This window comes from Pteronotus mesoamericanus, unplaced genomic scaffold, assembly GCF_021234165.1.
Source record: "Pteronotus mesoamericanus isolate MK-2021 breed Mesoamerican mustached bat unplaced genomic scaffold, CSHL_Meso_final contig_214, whole genome shotgun sequence".
NCBI classification, from domain to species: Eukaryota; Metazoa; Chordata; class Mammalia; order Chiroptera; family Mormoopidae; genus Pteronotus; species Pteronotus mesoamericanus.
Genome location: NW_026555089.1, coordinates 3,940,911 through 3,959,696, shown reverse-complemented (window position 1 = coordinate 3,959,696; position 18,786 = coordinate 3,940,911). Strand labels below are relative to the sequence as shown.

Here is an 18,786-nt window from a genome sequence, read left to right as displayed (position 1 = left end):
AACTCAGTGAGCAAGTCCCCGCAGCCTTGTTTGTGGCAACCTCATTTGCCACCACCCAGGGCATCTCCTGGGTCTGTAAACTGTCCCAAAGGGACTGGGACGGGCTTGGACCCTCACTGCTCAGGGCCCCCAGGCTTTGCTTGGGCTTGTCTGTAAAGACTGAGTCACACCTCCCTCACCGGACACAGGAGGCACAAACAGCAGAGGGACCCCCGTGCCTGCCAGGCCACTCTGCCTAGCTGCCCCCACCCAGGAGCCCCAGTCCACAGTGGCTGCCTCGTTCTGCTCCTTCCAGCCCTGAGCACTGGCTGGGAGGGAGAGGGCTCTGAACCCCATGTTCGCAGGCACCCCGTGCCAGGCACACCCCGATGTTTCGAGAACGCGCAGGTGCCCGGGCTCCACCGTGAAGGGCGGCCGCAGCCCTGGTGCCGGGGGCTGCGTGTCCGTGTCTGCGCAGGGCCCAAGTGGCTCTAACAAGCAGTGTGGTGAGAGCTGGCCTGGTAAGGGGTGCGTGCACGTGTGCAGGACGGGCTCACACACTAGTGGGTCTCGCAGTGACGGCACGGCACTCGCGTGGGTCTGTCCGCCTAGCCCGAATGCCGACCTGGATGTAGCCCAAGAGCGATCCTAGTTTAAGTAAACGAAGCAAGGCTCTCAGCAGAGAAGGGCAGGGTGTGTGAGCCCTCCGAGGGCCTGGGCAGAGGGCGGGGGTGGTGTGGGGCTGTGGGAGGGGAGGGAGGGCAGCAGGCCGCAGAGGGAGGCCGCAGAAGTGGGGGCCAGGAGCTGCGGGTGTGGCAGGAGCCAGGGACCTGGTCTGGCTGCACGTTTGAAGAGGATGCTGGCCTCCCACTTTGTGGCCCACAGTCCTGGTCTTCCTGCTCCACCTCCAGGGCTCATGCGCCCCCCAGGCTTAAAGACAGAGGGTCCTATGGCCCAGGGGCACAACCACAGGGCCAGCCAAGGTCACCAATAAGGATGACAGCAATGGGTAGGGCAGGTGAGGGGTGGGGTGGCGGGGTCCCCCGCTGGGGTCACGGTGTACACAGACCACCCAGCCCCAGATGCAGCCCCAGGACACGCTGCTAGGAAAACCCGCGCTCCCCCAGCGAGAAGTCGGGTTGAGCGCATGAGCTCATGAAACGGCCCCCTGACCAGGAACCCCGAGGCTCCTCACAGAACAGAAGAGGGCAGAGCCACACCCCCCAGCACTGGGGGACCTCTGTCTCCTGCGAGCGGGGCTGGCAGCCTGAGGGGAGACGGCGTGGGCACAGGCTTGCTCCCTCCCGCCTTCCTTCCCACGTGCTTTTTCTCAACGTCTTCTGCACCCGCCAGGGCTCCGGTGTGACCCACCCCAGACCTCATCAACGGGACAGGAGTGAGGAGGGCACCGAGAGGACAGCGCTGCCCACACACCCCGACCACACCAGCTGAATCTGGACTACAGGCCGGGCTGGAAGCAACTGAGAGGAGACAGCAAAGTGGAGTGGCCCCAGCCAGCACCCCTGCACCCCACATGTGCGGCAGGCAGGCAGGAAGGGTGCCCTCTGCCCCAGGCGCCTGTCCTTTAGGAGCTCCCAGAAGAGGACGCAGAGCGGGGCTGCCTGGTGGCTACCCCCCCCAATGAGGCTGGGCGGCGCAGTCCGCTAATCACACAGCCCGTCCTGCAGAGCGTCCGGTGGCCGCGCCTACCCAGGGACAAGGCAGTATGTGGCTGTGGCTCCACCTCTAGCTACAGACTCAGGTAACAGAGGCCGACCAAGGGACCAGGGGTCATGCTGGGTCCTTGTCTGGCCCCTAGGCTGCAAGCCCCCGCCGAGGGCGGGCCCCTGGCTGCCTCCTGCCCGGTGCTCAGGCCTCTGGCTGCAGCCTCCCTCCCTGGCTGTTCCTGAAGCACCAAACGCTGCTCAAAACACAGGCTCCAAGGCACATACCCAAACCTGGGGGACCAGGGCTTCCGAGGGAGGCCTGGGAACACGTGGATTACCGCTCTCCGGGCACGCTCACAGGAGGGGCTGGAGAAGCATGGGGCCCACAGAACAAGACTCGACTCTGGCTGAGGGCCGGCGCCCAGGCCAGAGGCAGGGACACGGACGACCCAGGGGCAGGCAGGGCCTGCAGCCTCTCACCTTCACACCTCGGACTCGAAACTCGGCCAGGGCTCTGCTCATCTTGGTGGCGGCCGTGGGGTGGTCCTTGCCGTGCGCGATGACTTTGACCAGCAGGGAGTCGTAGTGGGGGGAGATGATGGCTCCCTGGAAGGCAGAAGCGTTGTCCAGGCGGATGCCCATGCCCTCTCCGCTCCGGAACACCTGAGGGGAGAGGTGGGCGGGCTCAGGAACCGGGGCGGAAGCCAGAGTGAAGGTGCGGCCCCCGTCCAGGCTGGGCGAGGTGCACGAGGGCACCCACAGGCTGACCCCAGTTCTGTCATGTGAAGCTCTGTTTAATCTCTGCCAGCGCCCAGAGAGGGAAGCAGGGGGAGAGAATGATGGGTCAGAGAGGCAGGCCCGGGGGACAGACAGAGACTCCAAACACACAGTCTAATGGGGAGGGGGCCCTGGGTGGGGGACAGAGTTTTGGGGTGCTTGGGGATAACTGTAGCACACACATGGCATCTGTGATGGGAGCAGGGAAGCCCTGTGGATCACAGGTAAGGAAGACGAGGAGCGGGAGGGACTAGCCCGGGGGCTTGGGACACCCGTTCCACCACACTTATGTTTCTAAGGGACACGGGCCTGTGTTCAATACAAAGGAACTTAATAAAATATTTAAGGGTGAACACTCAGCTGCAAGCAGGAACTGCCAGCTAAAAATATTCTGCGGTAAACCAGGCCTGGAGGAGCCAGGCCTGGGAAGGGGAGGCGGAGGAAGCCAGCGTCCAGCACAGGGCTGCCCCTTCCTGGGCAGGACGGAGAGGCTTGGAGAGCGCTCTGCCGTGGGGCTGGCCCACGCCCACAGACTCGGATTGTTCTGAAACTGAAGCCCACTGCCAGCGCCCTGCCTTGAGCCTACCAGCTCTACGCAGCTTTTGGAATCCAGACAGCCCCCTTCCCTCCCGTCACTTGTTTTTCAGAGCCCAGTATCATCTCAAAGTCAACCTCGCCCTCCTCCGTGGACTCGGAGTGGAATCTGAGCTCCTGTCCTGCGTCCTGGGAGGCACAGGCCAGATGGGGAGGCCGTAAGGCAGCAGAGCTGGCGACAGCGCTGCTGACACCGCGATCCAGAGGTATTTGTAGCTGGCGTGAGACAGGCTGGGAACAGGCACCAGGCAGGCCGGAGGGCTCCTGCTCTCAGCGAGGGGAAGGGGCGAGGAGGGATGGGTGAGGGGTGGCTTCCTAGGTGAGAGGGAAGGGAAGGGGCGGGAAGTGTGCCAGAGAAGGCGCAGGCCCCGGTGCCAGGGGCCTGCCTGCCCTCCTCAGCCGGGAGCCGGCCTCTCAGCACCCCCTGCCCTCCGCCATGTCCCTGACTCCCACGGCTGTCCTTGCTCAGCGTGGCCTCTCTGCTGGGGCATCGGGGCCCCAATCCTTTGCTACAGCCCTGTCTTGTGACCTGCCCGCTGGCTTACTAGCCTGTACACAGGCGGCCTTCCCAGGGCGCTCCTCCCTTCCTCTAGGACAGAGCCTGGCTCCCATACGCTGGAAGCCAGCTTCAGGCCAGCTCCTGAAAGGGTCCTCCCTCACTTGGTGCCCCTGAGGAGCAGTTGGGCCCAAGAGTCCCGACGCAGGCAGAGACCAGACCGCAGCGGCTGCTCGGTCAGATGTCAGAAGGTGGGCCCTACCTCGATGCGGCCAGTGTCCGGCTGGAAGCTGCGCGCAGGGTCCTCGGTGGTGACCCGACACTGGATGGCACAGCCGTTGATGCGGATGTTCTCCTGCCGCAGGCCCAGGTCAGGCAGGCTCCGGCCCTCGGCCACGTGGATCTGGGCATGGACCAGGTCCACACTGCAGGGGCGGGTGGGACCGGGACCAGGAGGGGAACATGAGGCAGGGATGGATGAGGCAGTGGTCCACAAGGAGACTCGGCCCGCCCTGCCCCTGCCGACTCTTCACCAGCTGGGCAGCTGGCTCCTCCCGACCAGCAGCGGTCCCTGCCCTGCCCTGTCCCGCCCTGTCCTGTCCTGTCCTGTCCTGTCCCGCCCTGCCCTGCCCGACCCCTGGAACTCCACACAGCCTGGTTAAGGAGAACTCGGCCGCTGGAGGGGCAGCCCAACTCTTTGCATCTACCTGTTCTTACGCCCCCTCCCAACTACCCCTTCCGTGCTCTGCCCTCATTCTCCCTGGGGTCTCTTGGCTCTCCTGCTGCCCCCAAACTCTCCCTCGGTGAAGCCTGGATTTGCAGCCTCAGACACCCTGTTCTCAGAGCCGTCTGTGCGGCTCTCTGTGTGCTGGCAGCAGAGGGCGGGGGGCAACAGAACAGGGCTGTGGAGGCCGGGCTCCTTGAAATGGGGACCACAGCTGTAGGAGGGCCCACGCAGGTCGGCGCTGTGGTCAGGATGCCATCCTCCTGGGACCTTGTTGCAGCTGGGCTTGGGCCCAAGGGCCTCCCAACCCCCCGAGAAGATCTGAGAGCAGGGAGCTCTCCAAGAGGGCAGGTGTTAAAGCTTGACCTCACTGACCGCCGTGCTGCTAAGGACGGCAGCAAGTCCAAGGGGAACAGTGTTGGACTTCCGGCCAGGATGGAGGTACAGGTAAACACTCTTTGCCTCCTCGTACGACCGCGGAAAGAATTACAGCTAGACCTCCAAAGAAACAACACCCGGGACCATCAGAAGATCGAGCTGTATAGAAGTCCAGCAACCAAGCATTTAAAGAAGCCACATTCATCCAGACGGGCAGGAGGTATGGAGACATGGAGATGGGTGGAGAGGCGCAGAGATGTGACGTGGCAGAACGGGCAGTCCTACTTTCACAGGTGGTGGATAAAAGTTGCGAGGGATCCTTTGAGAGCGAGCGATCCCAGTCCCAGGCCAGACCATACAGCCCTGGGTTCCAGCGCCATGAAGATAAATCTCCATAACCCCTGGCTGTAAAAACGAGTGAGGTTTGGGGCAACTGATGAAACTGCTGGATTTCGGGAGACTCCACTTAAAGGGCCTGCGTGGACTTAAAATGTATGCAGAACTGCCCTTTCTGGGATTCAGCACCAGGGCAACCACTGAAGGGGCACCAGTCACACAGGCAGTACAAGGCAAACCTCCAGACGCCAGGCAGCCTCCCGTCCCCTCTCCTAGCCCTTCCCCCATACAGAGCTATACAGTGGCGAGGCAGGCTGCCCCGCCCTGGTGATTACCTACCTAAGGCTCCGCCCCACACAATTTACAGGTGCCTTTTCTACACTAGGCCACACTACTAAGACGGGGAATCAAAGCAGCTCTACCTCATACACAGAAACAAACACAGGGAGGCTGCCAAATTGAGAAGACCAAGAAATATGCCCCAAATAAAAGAACAGGGCAAAACCCCAGAAAAAGAACTAAATGAAATGGAGAAAACCAAACTATCATATGCAGAGCTCAAAACACTGGTGATCAGGATACTCAAAGAACTCATTGAGCATGGCAACAAAATTAAAAAGACCTAGGAAGAAATGAAGGTTACATTAAGTGAAATAAAGAAATATCCACAGGAAAGCAACAGTGGAGGGGATGAAGCCAAGATCCAAATCAATGATTTGGAAAATAAAAAATAAGTAAACATTCAACCAGAACAGCAAAAAGAAAAAAAGGAAAAAAACAAAACAAAACAAGGATACTATAAGGAGCCTCTGGGACATCTCCAATCGCACTTAACATCCAAATCACAGGGGTGCCAGAAGGAGAAGAGGAATAGCAAAATTGAAAACTTATTTTAAAAAATAATGAAAGTTAATGTCCCTAATTTGGTGAAGGGAATAGACATACAAGTCCAGGAAGCACAGAGAGTCACAAACAAGTTGGACCCAAGAGGACGACACCAAGACACAGCGTAAGTGAAATGCCAAAGGTTAAAGATAAAGAGAGAATCTTACAAGCAGCAAGAGAAAAGGAGAGAGTTACCTACAAAGGAGTTCCCCTAAGACAGCTGATTTCTCAAAACACTCTGCAGGCTAGAAGGAACTGTCAAGAAGTATTCAAAGTGATGAAAAGCAAGGACCTACAACCTAGATTACTCTATCCAGCAAAACTACCATTTCAAATGGAGGGGCAGATAAAGTGCTTCTCAGACAAGGAAGCTAAAGGAGTTCATCATCATCAAGCCATTATTACATGAAATGTTAAAGGGACTTATTTTAGAAAAAGAAGATCAAAACTATAAACGTGAAAATGGCAACATATCCACGACTATCAACAACTGAATCTAAAAAAAAAGCAAACTAAGCAAACAACCATAACCGAAACAGAATCAGAGGTCACATGGAGGGCTATCAGCTGGGAAGATGAAGAGGGGGACGGGGGAAAGGTGCAGGGATTAAGCAGCATAATTGGTAGGTACAAAATAGACAGAAGGAGGTTAAGAATAGTATAGTGAATGGAGAAGCCAAAGAACTTATATGTACGACCCATGGACATGAACTGAGTGGGGAGACTGCTGGAGGGAAGAGGGGTATCAGGCGGAGGGGTGCAAAGGGAAAAAATTGGGACAACTGTAATAGCATAATCTATAAAACATATTTAAATAAAATAAAAAGATAAACTACAGTGCTTTACATTTGTCACCGAGGCTTGTGGTAAGGACAGCCTGGGAGCCACCCCGGCAGATTGCCCTGCATGTTGTGCATTTCTTGCTAAGTTACTTGGAAGCAGTTTGACAGTCGCCACGCGTCACCATGCCTGCACGTGGCTGCCTCTCCCCAAGCTCCATCTCCCCAATGATGCCCCGAGAGTCACTCCCACTTTTATCAGAGGAGGAGCCCGAGGGTCGGCGAGATTGCAGCTCACGCGGGCTCCCTGTAGCTCTGCCCCAGCCCATGTCTGTCTGACACACGCTCCCTCCTTCACCGACTGCCTGCGGCAGGCGCAGGCGGACAACTTCGCAGCAGCACAGCAGGACGTCGTGCGGGGCCAGAGCCTGAGGCCCGAGCAGCTGTCTCCACTCAGCTTTTGTCCCAAGACAGCAAGGAGTCTGGGGGCCTCTGTGCACCTGCTGGGCATCCTCAGTCCCGGGGGTTGAGGGGTCGGGGAAGGAATGGTCAGGCAAGTTTCATGGTGAGATGGTCTGCCTCCAAGTCAGGGCTTAACACTTAACACTTAAAGTGGTACAAAATACGTATCTTGAAACAATGGAAGGCCATTTTAATTGTTTATAAAATGGGCAGGTTTTTAAAAATGCCTGTACTCCATGCTTGTGGGAAAACAAATCGGGACAAGCAGTTGAGAGAGCCAACTAGGCGAGGGGTTGCTTGCCCCCTGCTGAGGTTAGCCCACAGCGGTGTCAGCCCTCGGAGCCCCTCGGACAGGGAGGCAGAGGCTGGGCGGGAGATGTTAGCTGACACACCCTGAATAACCGCAAAAGCCAGAGCAACCCCACTGTCTAATAACAGAGGGCTGTGTCCGTAGTTCAGGGCTTACACGGATGGCGGAAGAGCGTGCGGCCACTGAAAGTATTCGGAAAAGCTCGATGGCCTGGGGAACGCCTCCAACAAATATTCAACTGGAGAAGTAGAATAAAAACTCTACGCAGAGGACACAATTGTGTCAAACTATTTACATAGTAAAGTAAGTAGGGATGGAAAGAAACTAAAGTTTTCAAGCGGACTTAGGCCTGGGTTCGTCCCACAAGCTGTGTGACCTTGGGCTGCTCTCTAAACCACTCTGAGCCTTGGCTTCCTCATCTGAAAACGGCGGGCGTGGGGTGGGCCGGATCGGCACCTTCTTCCGGGTGGCTGTGTCTTGCAGCACATGGTGTGGCTGGAGCCCCCTCAGCACCCAGTTCTGAGAGTGGGGCTCTAAATCACTTTAATTTGCTGCTTTGTGCTAATACTCAACCATGTCGTGCTTTTATAATAATTTCTGTAGAAAGTAATGAGACCCCTAACTGCTCTCTACCCCAAGGAGAGTGAGCTGAGCCCCCGCCTGCCCCCTCCGCAGGAGCCACCTGGGTGGAGTTTGCACAACAGCGGAGGACACCCCCTCCCGGGCCCCGCCCTGTGCGCTCACTCAGTGATCTCCTCGGTGACCGTGTGCTCCACCTGCAGGCGGGAGTTGACCTCGATGAAGTAGTGCTTGCCGTGCTTGTCCACCAGGAACTCCACGGTGCCCGCGTTCTCGTAGCCCACCTGTGGGGTGGCCGCAGAAGCAGGGCAGTGATGGGGGCTCGGCGGACACAGTCGCACCCGCCGGCTGGTTTCATCAAAACGGGCTGCAGCGCACTCTGCCCTGCCCGATGCCTGGCAGCCCGCCAGGCCTGCTCCTGGGGAGGAAAGCCCCAGACCACGGCAGGGCCCCTGCTGGGATGTCTCCCCAGAACGCCACCGGCAGCCTCAGATGGCTGCACCCGGCTTGTCTGGGCAAGATGTCAGCAGCAGCTCTGTTGCTCCAGACTCACTGCCCTGTCCCAGCGGCCTCCTTGGTTTTCTGGCACAAGGACCCCCAACCCCCAGGTATACACCGGCCTCTCCTGGACCCTTCCTATTCTTAGAGGTCTCCAGAAGGTGCCCCCTACTCTGCTTGGTCATCGCCTCAGACCACTACCCACAGAAATGCCATTTCAGAGAAATCAACCAATGATGATTCTAACTCAAAATTCAACCCTAACTCCAGTTTCACTGTGGTCTTCCTAAACCACAGACCAGACCTCAGACAGCTCCCTCAATCTGCTCTGGAATGAGACGACGACGACGACCACCACCACCACCACGCCAATAAACAAGACCAAAATCAAGGTAAAAACCCTCCTCGTAAGAAAAAAACAATCTCAACTTTTAAATCAACACCTCACATTAACCGTGGCTGAAGCCTACCACAGAGCGCTGACCAGTTTGGGGGAGGTGACAGAGCCACCTGCTGTCCTCTCTCTGGGCTGCCTGAGAGTCTGGGAAGGATGGGCCTGAAGAGCTGCTCACACTGGGGCTGCGGGGAGGGGCAGGTGTCGGGGCAGGGCGCTGGCCTTGGGGAGGAGGCGGGCTCAGGAGGGCCCAGGAGGACGAAGAGCAGGGAAGAGCAGGGCCGCTGAGGGGGTCTGGCCATGGCGGGTGCTCTCCCAAGCCAGGCGAGGGGGCAGGCGGCTGCTGGGGAGCCACCGCCTGTCTCCGTGCCCCCGCAGAGCAAAGGCTGCCTGGGGGCGGGCCTTAGGGGTAAAGGTTACAATAAATGCGATGTAGGGACCATGAAGAATGAGTGAGGAAGAAATGCCTCAGTGATGTTTCTCAGTCCTGACAGGATCCACTGAGCCTCACTGCCGGTGCTCCAGGGCTCAGCTGGCACCCCGCGGAGGCCGGGTCTGCACGCGGGCACTGAGGGCGTGGCGGGCGGCCTCTCCCCCGCCCTCCTCTCAGCCTTTCTGGGCCCCAGGCTGGGCCTCTGGGCCTAGCGCCTCTGCTGTCCCAAGGACTCCTCACCAGCCCTCTGTCCTCTGTCAGAGTCCCTCCCCCTCCCAGAGCCGGTTACCCAGGGCCTCTCTGCTCCCCAGCAGACTGCCCACATCTGGACCCAGTGACCATGGGCCACAAGGCCCACGCGGCCCATGCCAGCAGGAGCCTGGGGCGAACCTGCAGGAACAGGATCCTTGTCTCTGGGTGGGAAACCCTGTCCCCAAGAGCCCCTGCCCCTCACCTGCTTAGCGAGTTTGACCGAGTCACTGGTGAGCCGGGCACGGAGCTGCGGGTCCAGGTGGGCTGCAGGGGCGATCTCAACCACCTTCTGGTGGCGCCGCTGGATGGAGCAGTCCCGCTCATACAGGTGCAGGACGTTCCCATACTGGTCCCCTGGGGAGGAAGGTACAAGGGGCTCAGCTCCTCCTGGAACCTAAACACCCGTGGAAGGCCCAGCAAGCTCATGCCTCCCCTGCGGCCCATCGGTGCCTGCCCCAGCGTGGGGGCAGCCGGGGCACGGGCCCTGACCTGGCTGGTCCCCCCAGCCACCTGCGCGGGGTGCGGCCTCCTGAGGGAGAGCTCCTGGCCTGTTCCAGAGGCCCGCACAGCACACGAGGATGGCCAGGCCTGCGGCTGCTGCAGCCATGGGCAGCCCCACTCACCCAGGATCTGCACCTCGATGTGGCGTGGCTTCTCGATGAACTTCTCCACAAACAGCGCCCCGTTCCCGAAGGCGGCCAGCGCCTCCGAGTAGGCCCGGGTGTAGTTCTCCTCCAGCTCCTGGGGGTGGGGGATGGGGGGTGGGGGGGGGGGGGCGGGGGGCGAGGTCAGGGGGCAGCTGAGCAGATGGGTCCCTCCGTGCCGCCCCAACCCACTCCCAGACCTGCATGGCTCTGCGGTGGCCTCTCCACCCAGCTCCTGCTCACCTCGTAGCTGTGCACGACCCTCATGCCACGGCCCCCACCCCCGTAGGCGGCCTTGAAGATGATGGGGAAGCCATAGGTGTTGGAGAACTCGTGCGCCTCGTGCAGGGAAGTGATGGGGGCATCTGTGCCGGGGACCACGGGGACACCTGTTGAGAGACAGGCATGTGGGGCCTTTGTCACAGGCTGGAGTCCCTGCCAGACCCCGCCATCCCCCGCTCCAGATGGCCCATGTGGCTTCCTTGCCACTTCACCTGCGGCGATGGCGATGGCCCGGGCCTCCACCTTGTCTCCCATCTTTCGAACCACCTCTGGGCTTGGTCCAATGAAGCGGACCCCGGCATCCTGGCAGGCCTGGGCGAAGTCTGCGCGCTCCGACAGAAACCCGTAGCCAGGGTGCACCGCATCCACGTTGTTTTCCTGGGGGCAGGGGTGGCAGAAGAGTGGCGTGCCCCTCAGCTTCCTTCACACAGGTCGCAACCATGCCCTGTGGCTCTCGTGCCTCCCCCACCTCCTTGCTCCCTCCAGCCACCCTTCCACCCACCCGCACTCACTTGCTGCTGGCTGGCGTGGGGACTGGGCACAGCAAGGGGAAGGCACAAGACCCAGCCCCGGGCCGTGAGAGGCACCCCCGGCCCGGCCTGGCTCACCTTGGCCACCTTGATGATGTCCGGGATGTGCAGGTAGGCCTGCACTGGGGCGAGGCCACGACCGATGAGATAGGCTTCATCCGCTTTCTGCCGGTGCATCTGGCCCGTGTCCTGCTCCGAGTACACAGCCACCGTGCGGATGCCCAGCTCGGTGCAGGCGCGGAACACACGGATGGCAATCTCACCTGGGGGGTGGGACAACGGACGAGAAGTTAGATCGCTGGGCACTAAGGGAAGCAGATATTGTGGTGGGGAGCTGGGGTGGAGAAGGAAATCTGAGGCTGGGGCTGGACCCGTGGCTGCCCCCGTCTCTGGGCCCAGGGTGCTCACCCCTGTTGGCCACCATGACTTTCTTGATGGGCTTGTACTCCAGGCGCCGGACATTTGGGGAGGCAGCGGGGGCGGTGGAGGTGCGGCGGATGGCCCGGAGCTTCAGGCCCCCGCAGATGGCTCGGAACTTCAGCATCTGAGGAGGGAAGTCAGAGCCAGGCTAGAGCAGCCTCAGCACGGAGCATCCCCAGGAGGAGTGGGGATCCCACCTCAGCCCCACAGCAGCCCCAGGTGAAGGCCAGCACCAACCCTCCTCAGTCCCTGGGGGCTGCCTGGCTGCAGGGCAGGGAGCTAATTCAAACCAAGGGAGCCCAAGCTACCCTAACACTCTAATGCTCACTGCAGTGTTTACAACACTCCAAGCTTTTAGAGCAATTTCGAGGCCAGACAGAGGCCTGGTGTGACCACGGGGCTGCAGCAGCCCGGATCTGAGAACCTCCCTGACCGCCCTGACCCGTGTGTGTGTGTCTGCGTGTGTGCGTGTCCCGCCCTCAGGGTTCCCTCTGGCTGGCTGAAGATGGTAACAATGGCCCAGAGAACCCAGGCTTCTTTAAACAGCAGCAGGAAGCTTCCTTTCTACCTTGGGCTTCTAAACAGACAGATGATGAAAATCAGCTGAGGGCAGGTGAAACCGGCCAGTCACAAAAAGACAAACACCGCATGATCCCACTCACCAGAGGCCCCTACAGTCACATTCATTCACAGACACAGTAGGAGGGCCGCTGACAGGGGCTGGGGTGGGGGTGGGGCGTTAGGGTTTCAAGGGGACAAAGTTTACGCTGGGGATGACAAAGTGTTGGAGATGGACGGTGGTCATGGTTGAACAGTGTGAATGTACTTAATGCCCCTGAACTGTACGTTTGCAAGTGGTTAATATGGCAAACTCTGTTATATATATTTTACCACAATAAAAAATGTTTTTTTAAAAACCAACTGAGGGCAACTTACATCCCAGAATGTAAAACATCTGCAGAGAGGTACATCACCCCCTTGTTTTAAAATGAAGAAAACCAAGGCCCAGACAGGTTTAAAAGATGTGTTAAAGTCACACAGTTGCCCACTCAGCCTGGCATTCAGTCCTTCACCCTCCCCTACTGCCTTTACCCAGCTAATCATGTGATTTATTTCTTAGCAAAGTTTAAAATGCTTCACTCAACCGTTTGTTCTATGTAGGGAACATAAAAATATAATCAATAAATAAAACAGACACTGCAAAAACCTCAGTGTCTTACTATGGCCAATGAGATGGAGAAGGGGAAATAAATACCAAGTAGAAAGAAAAAGGAAGGAAAAAAAAAAAGGAAATAAACAGAAAAAACAGAAGAGGGAAGCCACGGGATGAGGGCAAGGGGACAGGCGCCGCACATCAGCTCCGCGCCCGCCGCAGCCCCAGCCCTGGGCTGGAACAGGGCGGAGAAGGCCACCAGCAGGTATACTGAGAGAGGAGCAGAGAAAAGGAAAACAAAGACAGAAATAAGGTCCTTTCAGGTTATGATTAGTGACTCAAAGGGAAGCAAACAGGTAAGGTTTTGTGAATTACCCAGTAGGGAGTGTGGGTCGGGGAAGCTCACTGGGGCTGGGTAGGAAGACGGGCATCTCTGAGGAGAGGTGCACGCCGGCACCTGCACAGGAGGAGCAGACGCAGGAAGCCCCGTGCAGACCCAGGGGAAAGCACCAGGGAGAAGGAACAGTGATCGCCCAGGCCCGAGGGGGAAATGAGCTGAATGTGTTCGTGATCCAGGGCCAAGAGCTGGGTGGCAGAGATGCCTGGGGGGGAGGTGAGGCTGAAGGCGCCTGGGCTCTTGGCCTCTCAGCCTGTCTCCAGCTTCTTCATGTTCCTCCAAGCACCGTGGGGCAGTGGGCGAGGGGCTGGCCTGCTGCACTCTGGAAAGGCCTCTGGATTGGCGAGCAGTGAGGGCTGCACGTTCAGGGCTGTACAGAGGCTGAGACGGGAAACACAGTGCCTCTGACCTGGGTGGAAGCAATGGGGGATGGACAAAACTGGGGAGATGGCCTGGCTGGTGTTGCTCAGCAGACTGAGTGCTGGCCTGCAAACCTAAAGGTCACTGGTTCGATTCCCTGGCAGGGCACATGCCTGAGTTGCAAGCCAGGTCACATTGAGGGCCTGCAGGAGGCAACCGACTGATGTTTCTCTCACACATCAATGTTTCTCTCCCTCTCTTCCCCCCGCCTCAAAATAAGTAAATAAAATCTTTCCCAAAAATCCATGTTTCATTTTTTAAAAATCGGGGAGAGATTCAGGGGTACAACAGGCAAGATTCACAGGAAGATCCATCGTGTAGGATGAGGGAAAGAAAGAAGTCCAGGATGGGAGAGTGGGAATGAGCTTCCCTAGAGCAGCAGGGACTAGGGAGAACCAGGCCCCGCTGGGAGTTGGGTGGAGCCCCCAGGAGGGGTCAGAGCAGGCACGAAACCTGGATGTGGTTGGCAAATGGATGATGTTTGAGCCTGCAGGCCTGGAGTAGATGAGCCAGGAGGGGACAGACTAGAAAGGTAGGTGGGCACCCTTGGGCTGCCAACGCTGAGTCTGGCAGCATTGATGAGGAGGACAAACAAATGAAGGAGACTGAAGAGCCACCCCAGAGAGGGGAGGAAAGCCAGGAAGCACCATGTCCACGGACGAGGAGCATTTGCTCTGGGGAGCTGTTAGCCACCAGAGGCCGTGAGAGGAGGACTGTGCGGGGCCACTGCTCAGGAAGAGACAAGCCCTGGACTGGGACGTCGCACTCTGGGTCGCACCCAGCTGCATGAACACGACGTCAGTCCTGCTGAGCTCTGGCTCAGCCTCTAAGTAAGGGATGTTGTCCTTCCTTCTTCACTGCAAAGCGGACAGACCTGGAAGACGCCACAGTCACCAAGCAATCCAGGCTAACACCGCTGACATGAGTGGCCATCACGTGCCTCCAGACAGGAGGCCAAGGAAGACCGGCAGGGCATTTCTGCCAGGCCGCAGCCCAAATCTAATAAGACGACATGTGGCAAACCCAAACTAAGGGACATTCCACAAAACAACTGGCCTGTACTTTTTTTAAAAAAAGATTTTTATTTATTTAGAGAGAGGGGAAGGGACAAAAAGAGGGAGAGAAATATCAGTGTGCAAGAGATAACTAAGATCGGTTGCCTCTTGCACACCCCCAACTGACGACTGGGCCCCCAACCCACCTGTGTACCCTGACTGGGACTCAAACCAGTGACCTTTTGGTTCACAGGCTGGCACTCAGTCTGCCAAGCCACACCAGCTGGGGCTGACCTATACTCTTTAAACATGTCAGAGGTCACAAGAGACAAACACTAAAGAACTTCTAGGTGCAAAGAGACTAGAGACAGAACATGGAAATGCAGGTGCAGTCCTGGATTGGACCTTATATTTCTCTTCAACAAAGGACATCATGGAGACACCTGACAAATTTTAAATAGGTCTCTGTCAATGTTAAGTCCCTGATCGCTATGCTGTGGTTCTCTTAGAGAATATCCTCATTTTTAGAAAAAAAGAGCTTTGTTTAGAGGTTTAGGGGCATCATGCCTGCAACTTACACTCAAATGGTTCAGGGAAAAACAGAACAATGAAACTAATGGGGTAAATATTAATATTAGGCGGATTTGGGTAAGGGGTGTAAGAGAATTTTTTTGTACTGCTTTTGCAACTTTTCTCTAAGTCTGAAATTATCTCAAAATAAGAAATGAAAAAAGCCATATCCCTAGCAGACACTGATGGAGGAGACAACCGTGGGGAGCAGCACTTGCTCACCATAGATGCCAAAGTATCTGCTCGGTGCTCACGGCTGGAAACATTGACTTCCACCCCTTACCTAGCACCCAGTGAACGGCAGGTGTTACCCTGTGAGCCCCCCTCACGGCTCAGCCAGCAGCTGGCCCAACCCTCCGAGCTCTGCTCCAGGTACCCTGCCCAGCGGGACGGAAGGCCTTTCCTGGCTGGGAGCAGGGAGGCCCTGGCAGCCGATGGCGCCCGCACCAGAGAGCAGGCGTGGGGTGCAAATCTCACCTTCATCCTGGCCACCAAATGCCTGCGCTGTACAGGGCCGCAGGCGGGATCTGCGGGGACAGGGCAGAGAAGAGCGAGCCCAAACCACCACCCAGGGCAAAGACAAGGGAAGGCGAAGGGCTCCCGCAGGACAACATGGCAACCGAACAGTAAATTCAAGTGACCAGTACACTCTTAACACGTTCACTTCAGAAGGAAACCATCACAATCAAAAGAGAACAGTGAGGTGCCACTTTTGCCCATTAAATTGGCAACAGCGCTGGAAACCATCAAGTTCAGTGTGGGTGAGCCCCACCGGTGACAGACCCAGAAGGTGCTGTCTGGGTGTCAGCTCTCTAGAAAGGCATTGCAAAACCTATAAAGAACCTAGAAGATATTTATACTCCCAGAACGGGTCATTAATGTTCTAGAAATCCAACTCAAGAACTATGCTAAAATGGGATCTCATGTCCCCTGCTGAGGGAAGAGAGCTGGCCTGGACTTGTGACCTGAGCAATCCAGGCCCTGGGGTGCAGGGTGAGAGAAAGAAAGGTCAGGGCCCCGGGCTGAAGTCAGGCAGCAGGAAAAGTGGGGCAGAGGGCAGTGCAGCCGAGGCTGGAGCCAGCAGGCCTGGGGCCGCCTCCCCGCCCTGCCCCCGTGAGATCCGGGCGCCTGAAGCTTAGCTCCTCGGTAAAATCGGGCACTGCCACCCCCAACCTTGCTGGGTCATCCTGGGGGTCATGAGCGTAAGCCCCAGGCTGCTCTCTCCTCCCACCGGCCTTTCCTCCCAAGTGAGCACAGGGACAAGGGGGAGCCCCTGCCCCGTGCACCCCCACACTCGGACTCACGGCTCACAGCACTGTTCTTACTCCCTGCCCACCCCAGAGTAGAGGACTCGGTGAGCCTCCTGGGACCAGGGGCTGGCACACACAGCTCCTGTGCACAGGGAGAGCAGACCGCACCCGCTGGAGACCCACAACTGACTCGGGCACCGGAGGACACAGGGCTGCGCCCTCCCCAGAGCACTCACCCCTCACCAGCCAGGAGCTCAGAACTGCTTCTGCCAAAGGAGCCTGCAGGCAGCGGCTGCTCCGCCTGATATCACCAGCCCCAGGATACAAAGTTCTAGCACCAGGATCGCTGGAGGCCTGGGCGGCAGCCAAGGCTGAAATCAGGGGAGCGGGGGTGATGCTGCGGTGGAGCAACTTCCGGCCTCTTCCCGCTCTGGGGCCCAGAAGAACAGGCGGGGAGGTTGGGTCACACAGGCAGCAGGTGGTCCCAGGCAGGACACCAGGGAAAGGAAAGGGACCGAGGACTTCCTGCTGCCACTGAGTTAAAGACGCAGAAACATCAGCCAGTAGGCAAAGTGGGGTCTGAAGAGGCTGGTCCCGAGGGGCTCTTGCGGGTGACAGTGGGCATAAGTCACACTGTCCCTCAGAGCCTAGACTGCCCTGCGACTCAGTTCACTGCTTAGTCACACGCAACCCCCGGCCCCGCACCAACCATGACAGGCTTGGAACCCAAGGACACACAGATGAATAAAAACATGGCCTCATTCCAGAGCCATCGTCACCCTTCTCAGAACTTGGTCAGCCCGGCGCCCGGTGTTTCCCTCATCAAGCCCTGAAACCAGAGGGGCTGGCCGCCTGGTGCTTCTTAGGCCTTTCCAGGATGAGCCTCAGCCGGGAGAAAGCCTGCAGGACAGAACCCTCAGAGCCCTCTCCTCCTGGAAACAGGACCTTCACGGGCTGTGCGTGTGCGTGTGCGTGTGTGTGTGTGTGTTGGCTTTGGGATGGGCCAAAGGGAGGAGCCTCCTGTTGCTCCCTAACTCCTGTCCTGTCCCCCTGCACAGCAATCAAGGTGTCAGAGGCAGGAAGCCATTTGGCTGGAGGCACCTGGTGAGACCCCCCGGAGAGGAGGAGCACCCGAGGCGGGAGCCGAGGCCTCAGGACACCAAACCCCCATCCCGCAACCCTACTGGATGGGCTGCCTCTGGTGTCGAATGGTCCAGCCCTGGCACCCTGGAGTGACCTGAGTGCCAGCATCTCCTCAGTGGCACTCCCCCGAAAAGAGCCTCCGGAGGGTGGCCTTCCCTCAGGCACCGACCTTCGACTCTCAGGGAGTCGAAGGCAGGCGGGTGGAGCGGTTAGTCACAGGCGGGAGGTGCGGGCAGGGGCTAGGCTCCCCCCACAGGGCCACACTGTGCTCTGCTTTTACGGTTTTTGATTGGTGGATGATAACCAGGAAGTCTTCAAGGTCACTGACAGTTTGGCTAAGAAGCTTCCTTAAAAATTCTTACGGCCTTGTTCAACCGAAACGGGCATCTAGGAAACCCTTGTGTGCTGTCACATCAGCTGACCCCCGGGACAGCTGCAGCTGGGGCACAGGCTCCTCGCCCTCACCAAGCCTGGACCTCCCCTCAGGGAGGGCTGCCAAGAGCCGCAGGCCTCTGGTGACCAACTTGAGGACACCACAGTGCCTTGCTCGGCGATGGTGAGGCCCATGAGCAAAGATCTCTCCTGGCCTCAGAGATGGGGGGAAAGGTGACTAAGAGGGAAGTGGCCAGCATCCTCCAAAGATTCTTGCTCCGTTTCCTCTCTGACAGGTAGCTGATTGTCCCACAGGGGCCTCTTGGCTATTTTTTGCAAATGCCAGCTGACAACCAGGTCCCCTTCTTCAGCCTCAGGCTGTGCACACAAGACAGGGAAGAGGGACAAGTAAAGGACGCCTCACTGGCAGAATGAGGCACGGGGAAGCCATGAGTGTGAAGACGCCTGGTCCCTGCCTCTCGGGATGACTCCATGGACGCTGCCCACTCATCTCTAAGCTTCGTGTTTCTCCTCCGGCACTGGACCAGTGAGCTCGGTGGTCTCCCTCCTGAAGGGAGGGGGCCTTTGCCACCTTGTGGAGCGAGGCGGGGGAGGGCTCCACGCTGTCTGCCCTGGTCCTGACGGCCCACCCCTGTCACTTCTATGTCCAGCGCTCTCCCAGCTCCACCTGTGTGGCAGGCCAGTGCCAGCAGGTGACAGGCTTCCCCAGGCACTGGGCTCCACGTGGACGTGGACGTGCTGCCAGTACTCGCTCAGGGAGCCCTCAGACCTCCTTATCACTCCCCGCGCAGACAATGGGCCAGGTGTGATGGGATTCAGTAGCGCCCAAGGTCACCCAGCGGGGCCAGATTTGTGCCCGATTTCTACATCTCCCTCCAGAGCCAGAGCTCTGAGCAGCTGAAGGAGTACATTGTGGCTTTCCTCAGAAGCACAGGGTGACAGGCACTTGGAAACCAAAGACTCCACTCCTGATAAAAACTCCGTCGCCGACCTGAACCCCAGCAGGGCCGCCCTCAGCCCTTCGCCCCTTTGCCCCTCCCCCCCAG

At 58.3% G+C, this 18,786-nt stretch overlaps 1 protein-coding gene across 5 annotated transcripts in view; it reads right to left on the bottom strand.

The window, feature by feature from the left end:
- PC (pyruvate carboxylase) overlaps positions 1-18,786 on the bottom strand; it is a 94,092-nt gene that overhangs the window by 11,624 nt on the left and 63,682 nt on the right. For 4 of the 5 annotated variants that reach the window (XM_054570811.1, XM_054570814.1, XM_054570813.1 and 1 more), the window contains 9 exons: positions 11,408-11,543; positions 11,078-11,262; positions 10,682-10,847; positions 10,431-10,576; positions 10,167-10,284; positions 9,746-9,897; positions 8,132-8,250; positions 3,776-3,938; positions 2,127-2,309 (listed from right to left, as the gene is read on the bottom strand). In XM_054570811.1, coding sequence (XP_054426786.1) covers positions 2,127-2,309; positions 3,776-3,938; positions 8,132-8,250; positions 9,746-9,897; positions 10,167-10,284; positions 10,431-10,576; positions 10,682-10,847; positions 11,078-11,262; positions 11,408-11,543 — 1,368 coding nt within the window. Of the gene's footprint in view, positions 1-2,126; positions 2,310-3,775; positions 3,939-8,131; positions 8,251-9,745; positions 9,898-10,166; positions 10,285-10,430; positions 10,577-10,681; positions 10,848-11,077; positions 11,263-11,407; positions 11,544-16,440; positions 16,576-18,786 lie in introns of all 5 variants that reach the window. The other variant, XM_054570812.1, reaches the window with a different exon arrangement.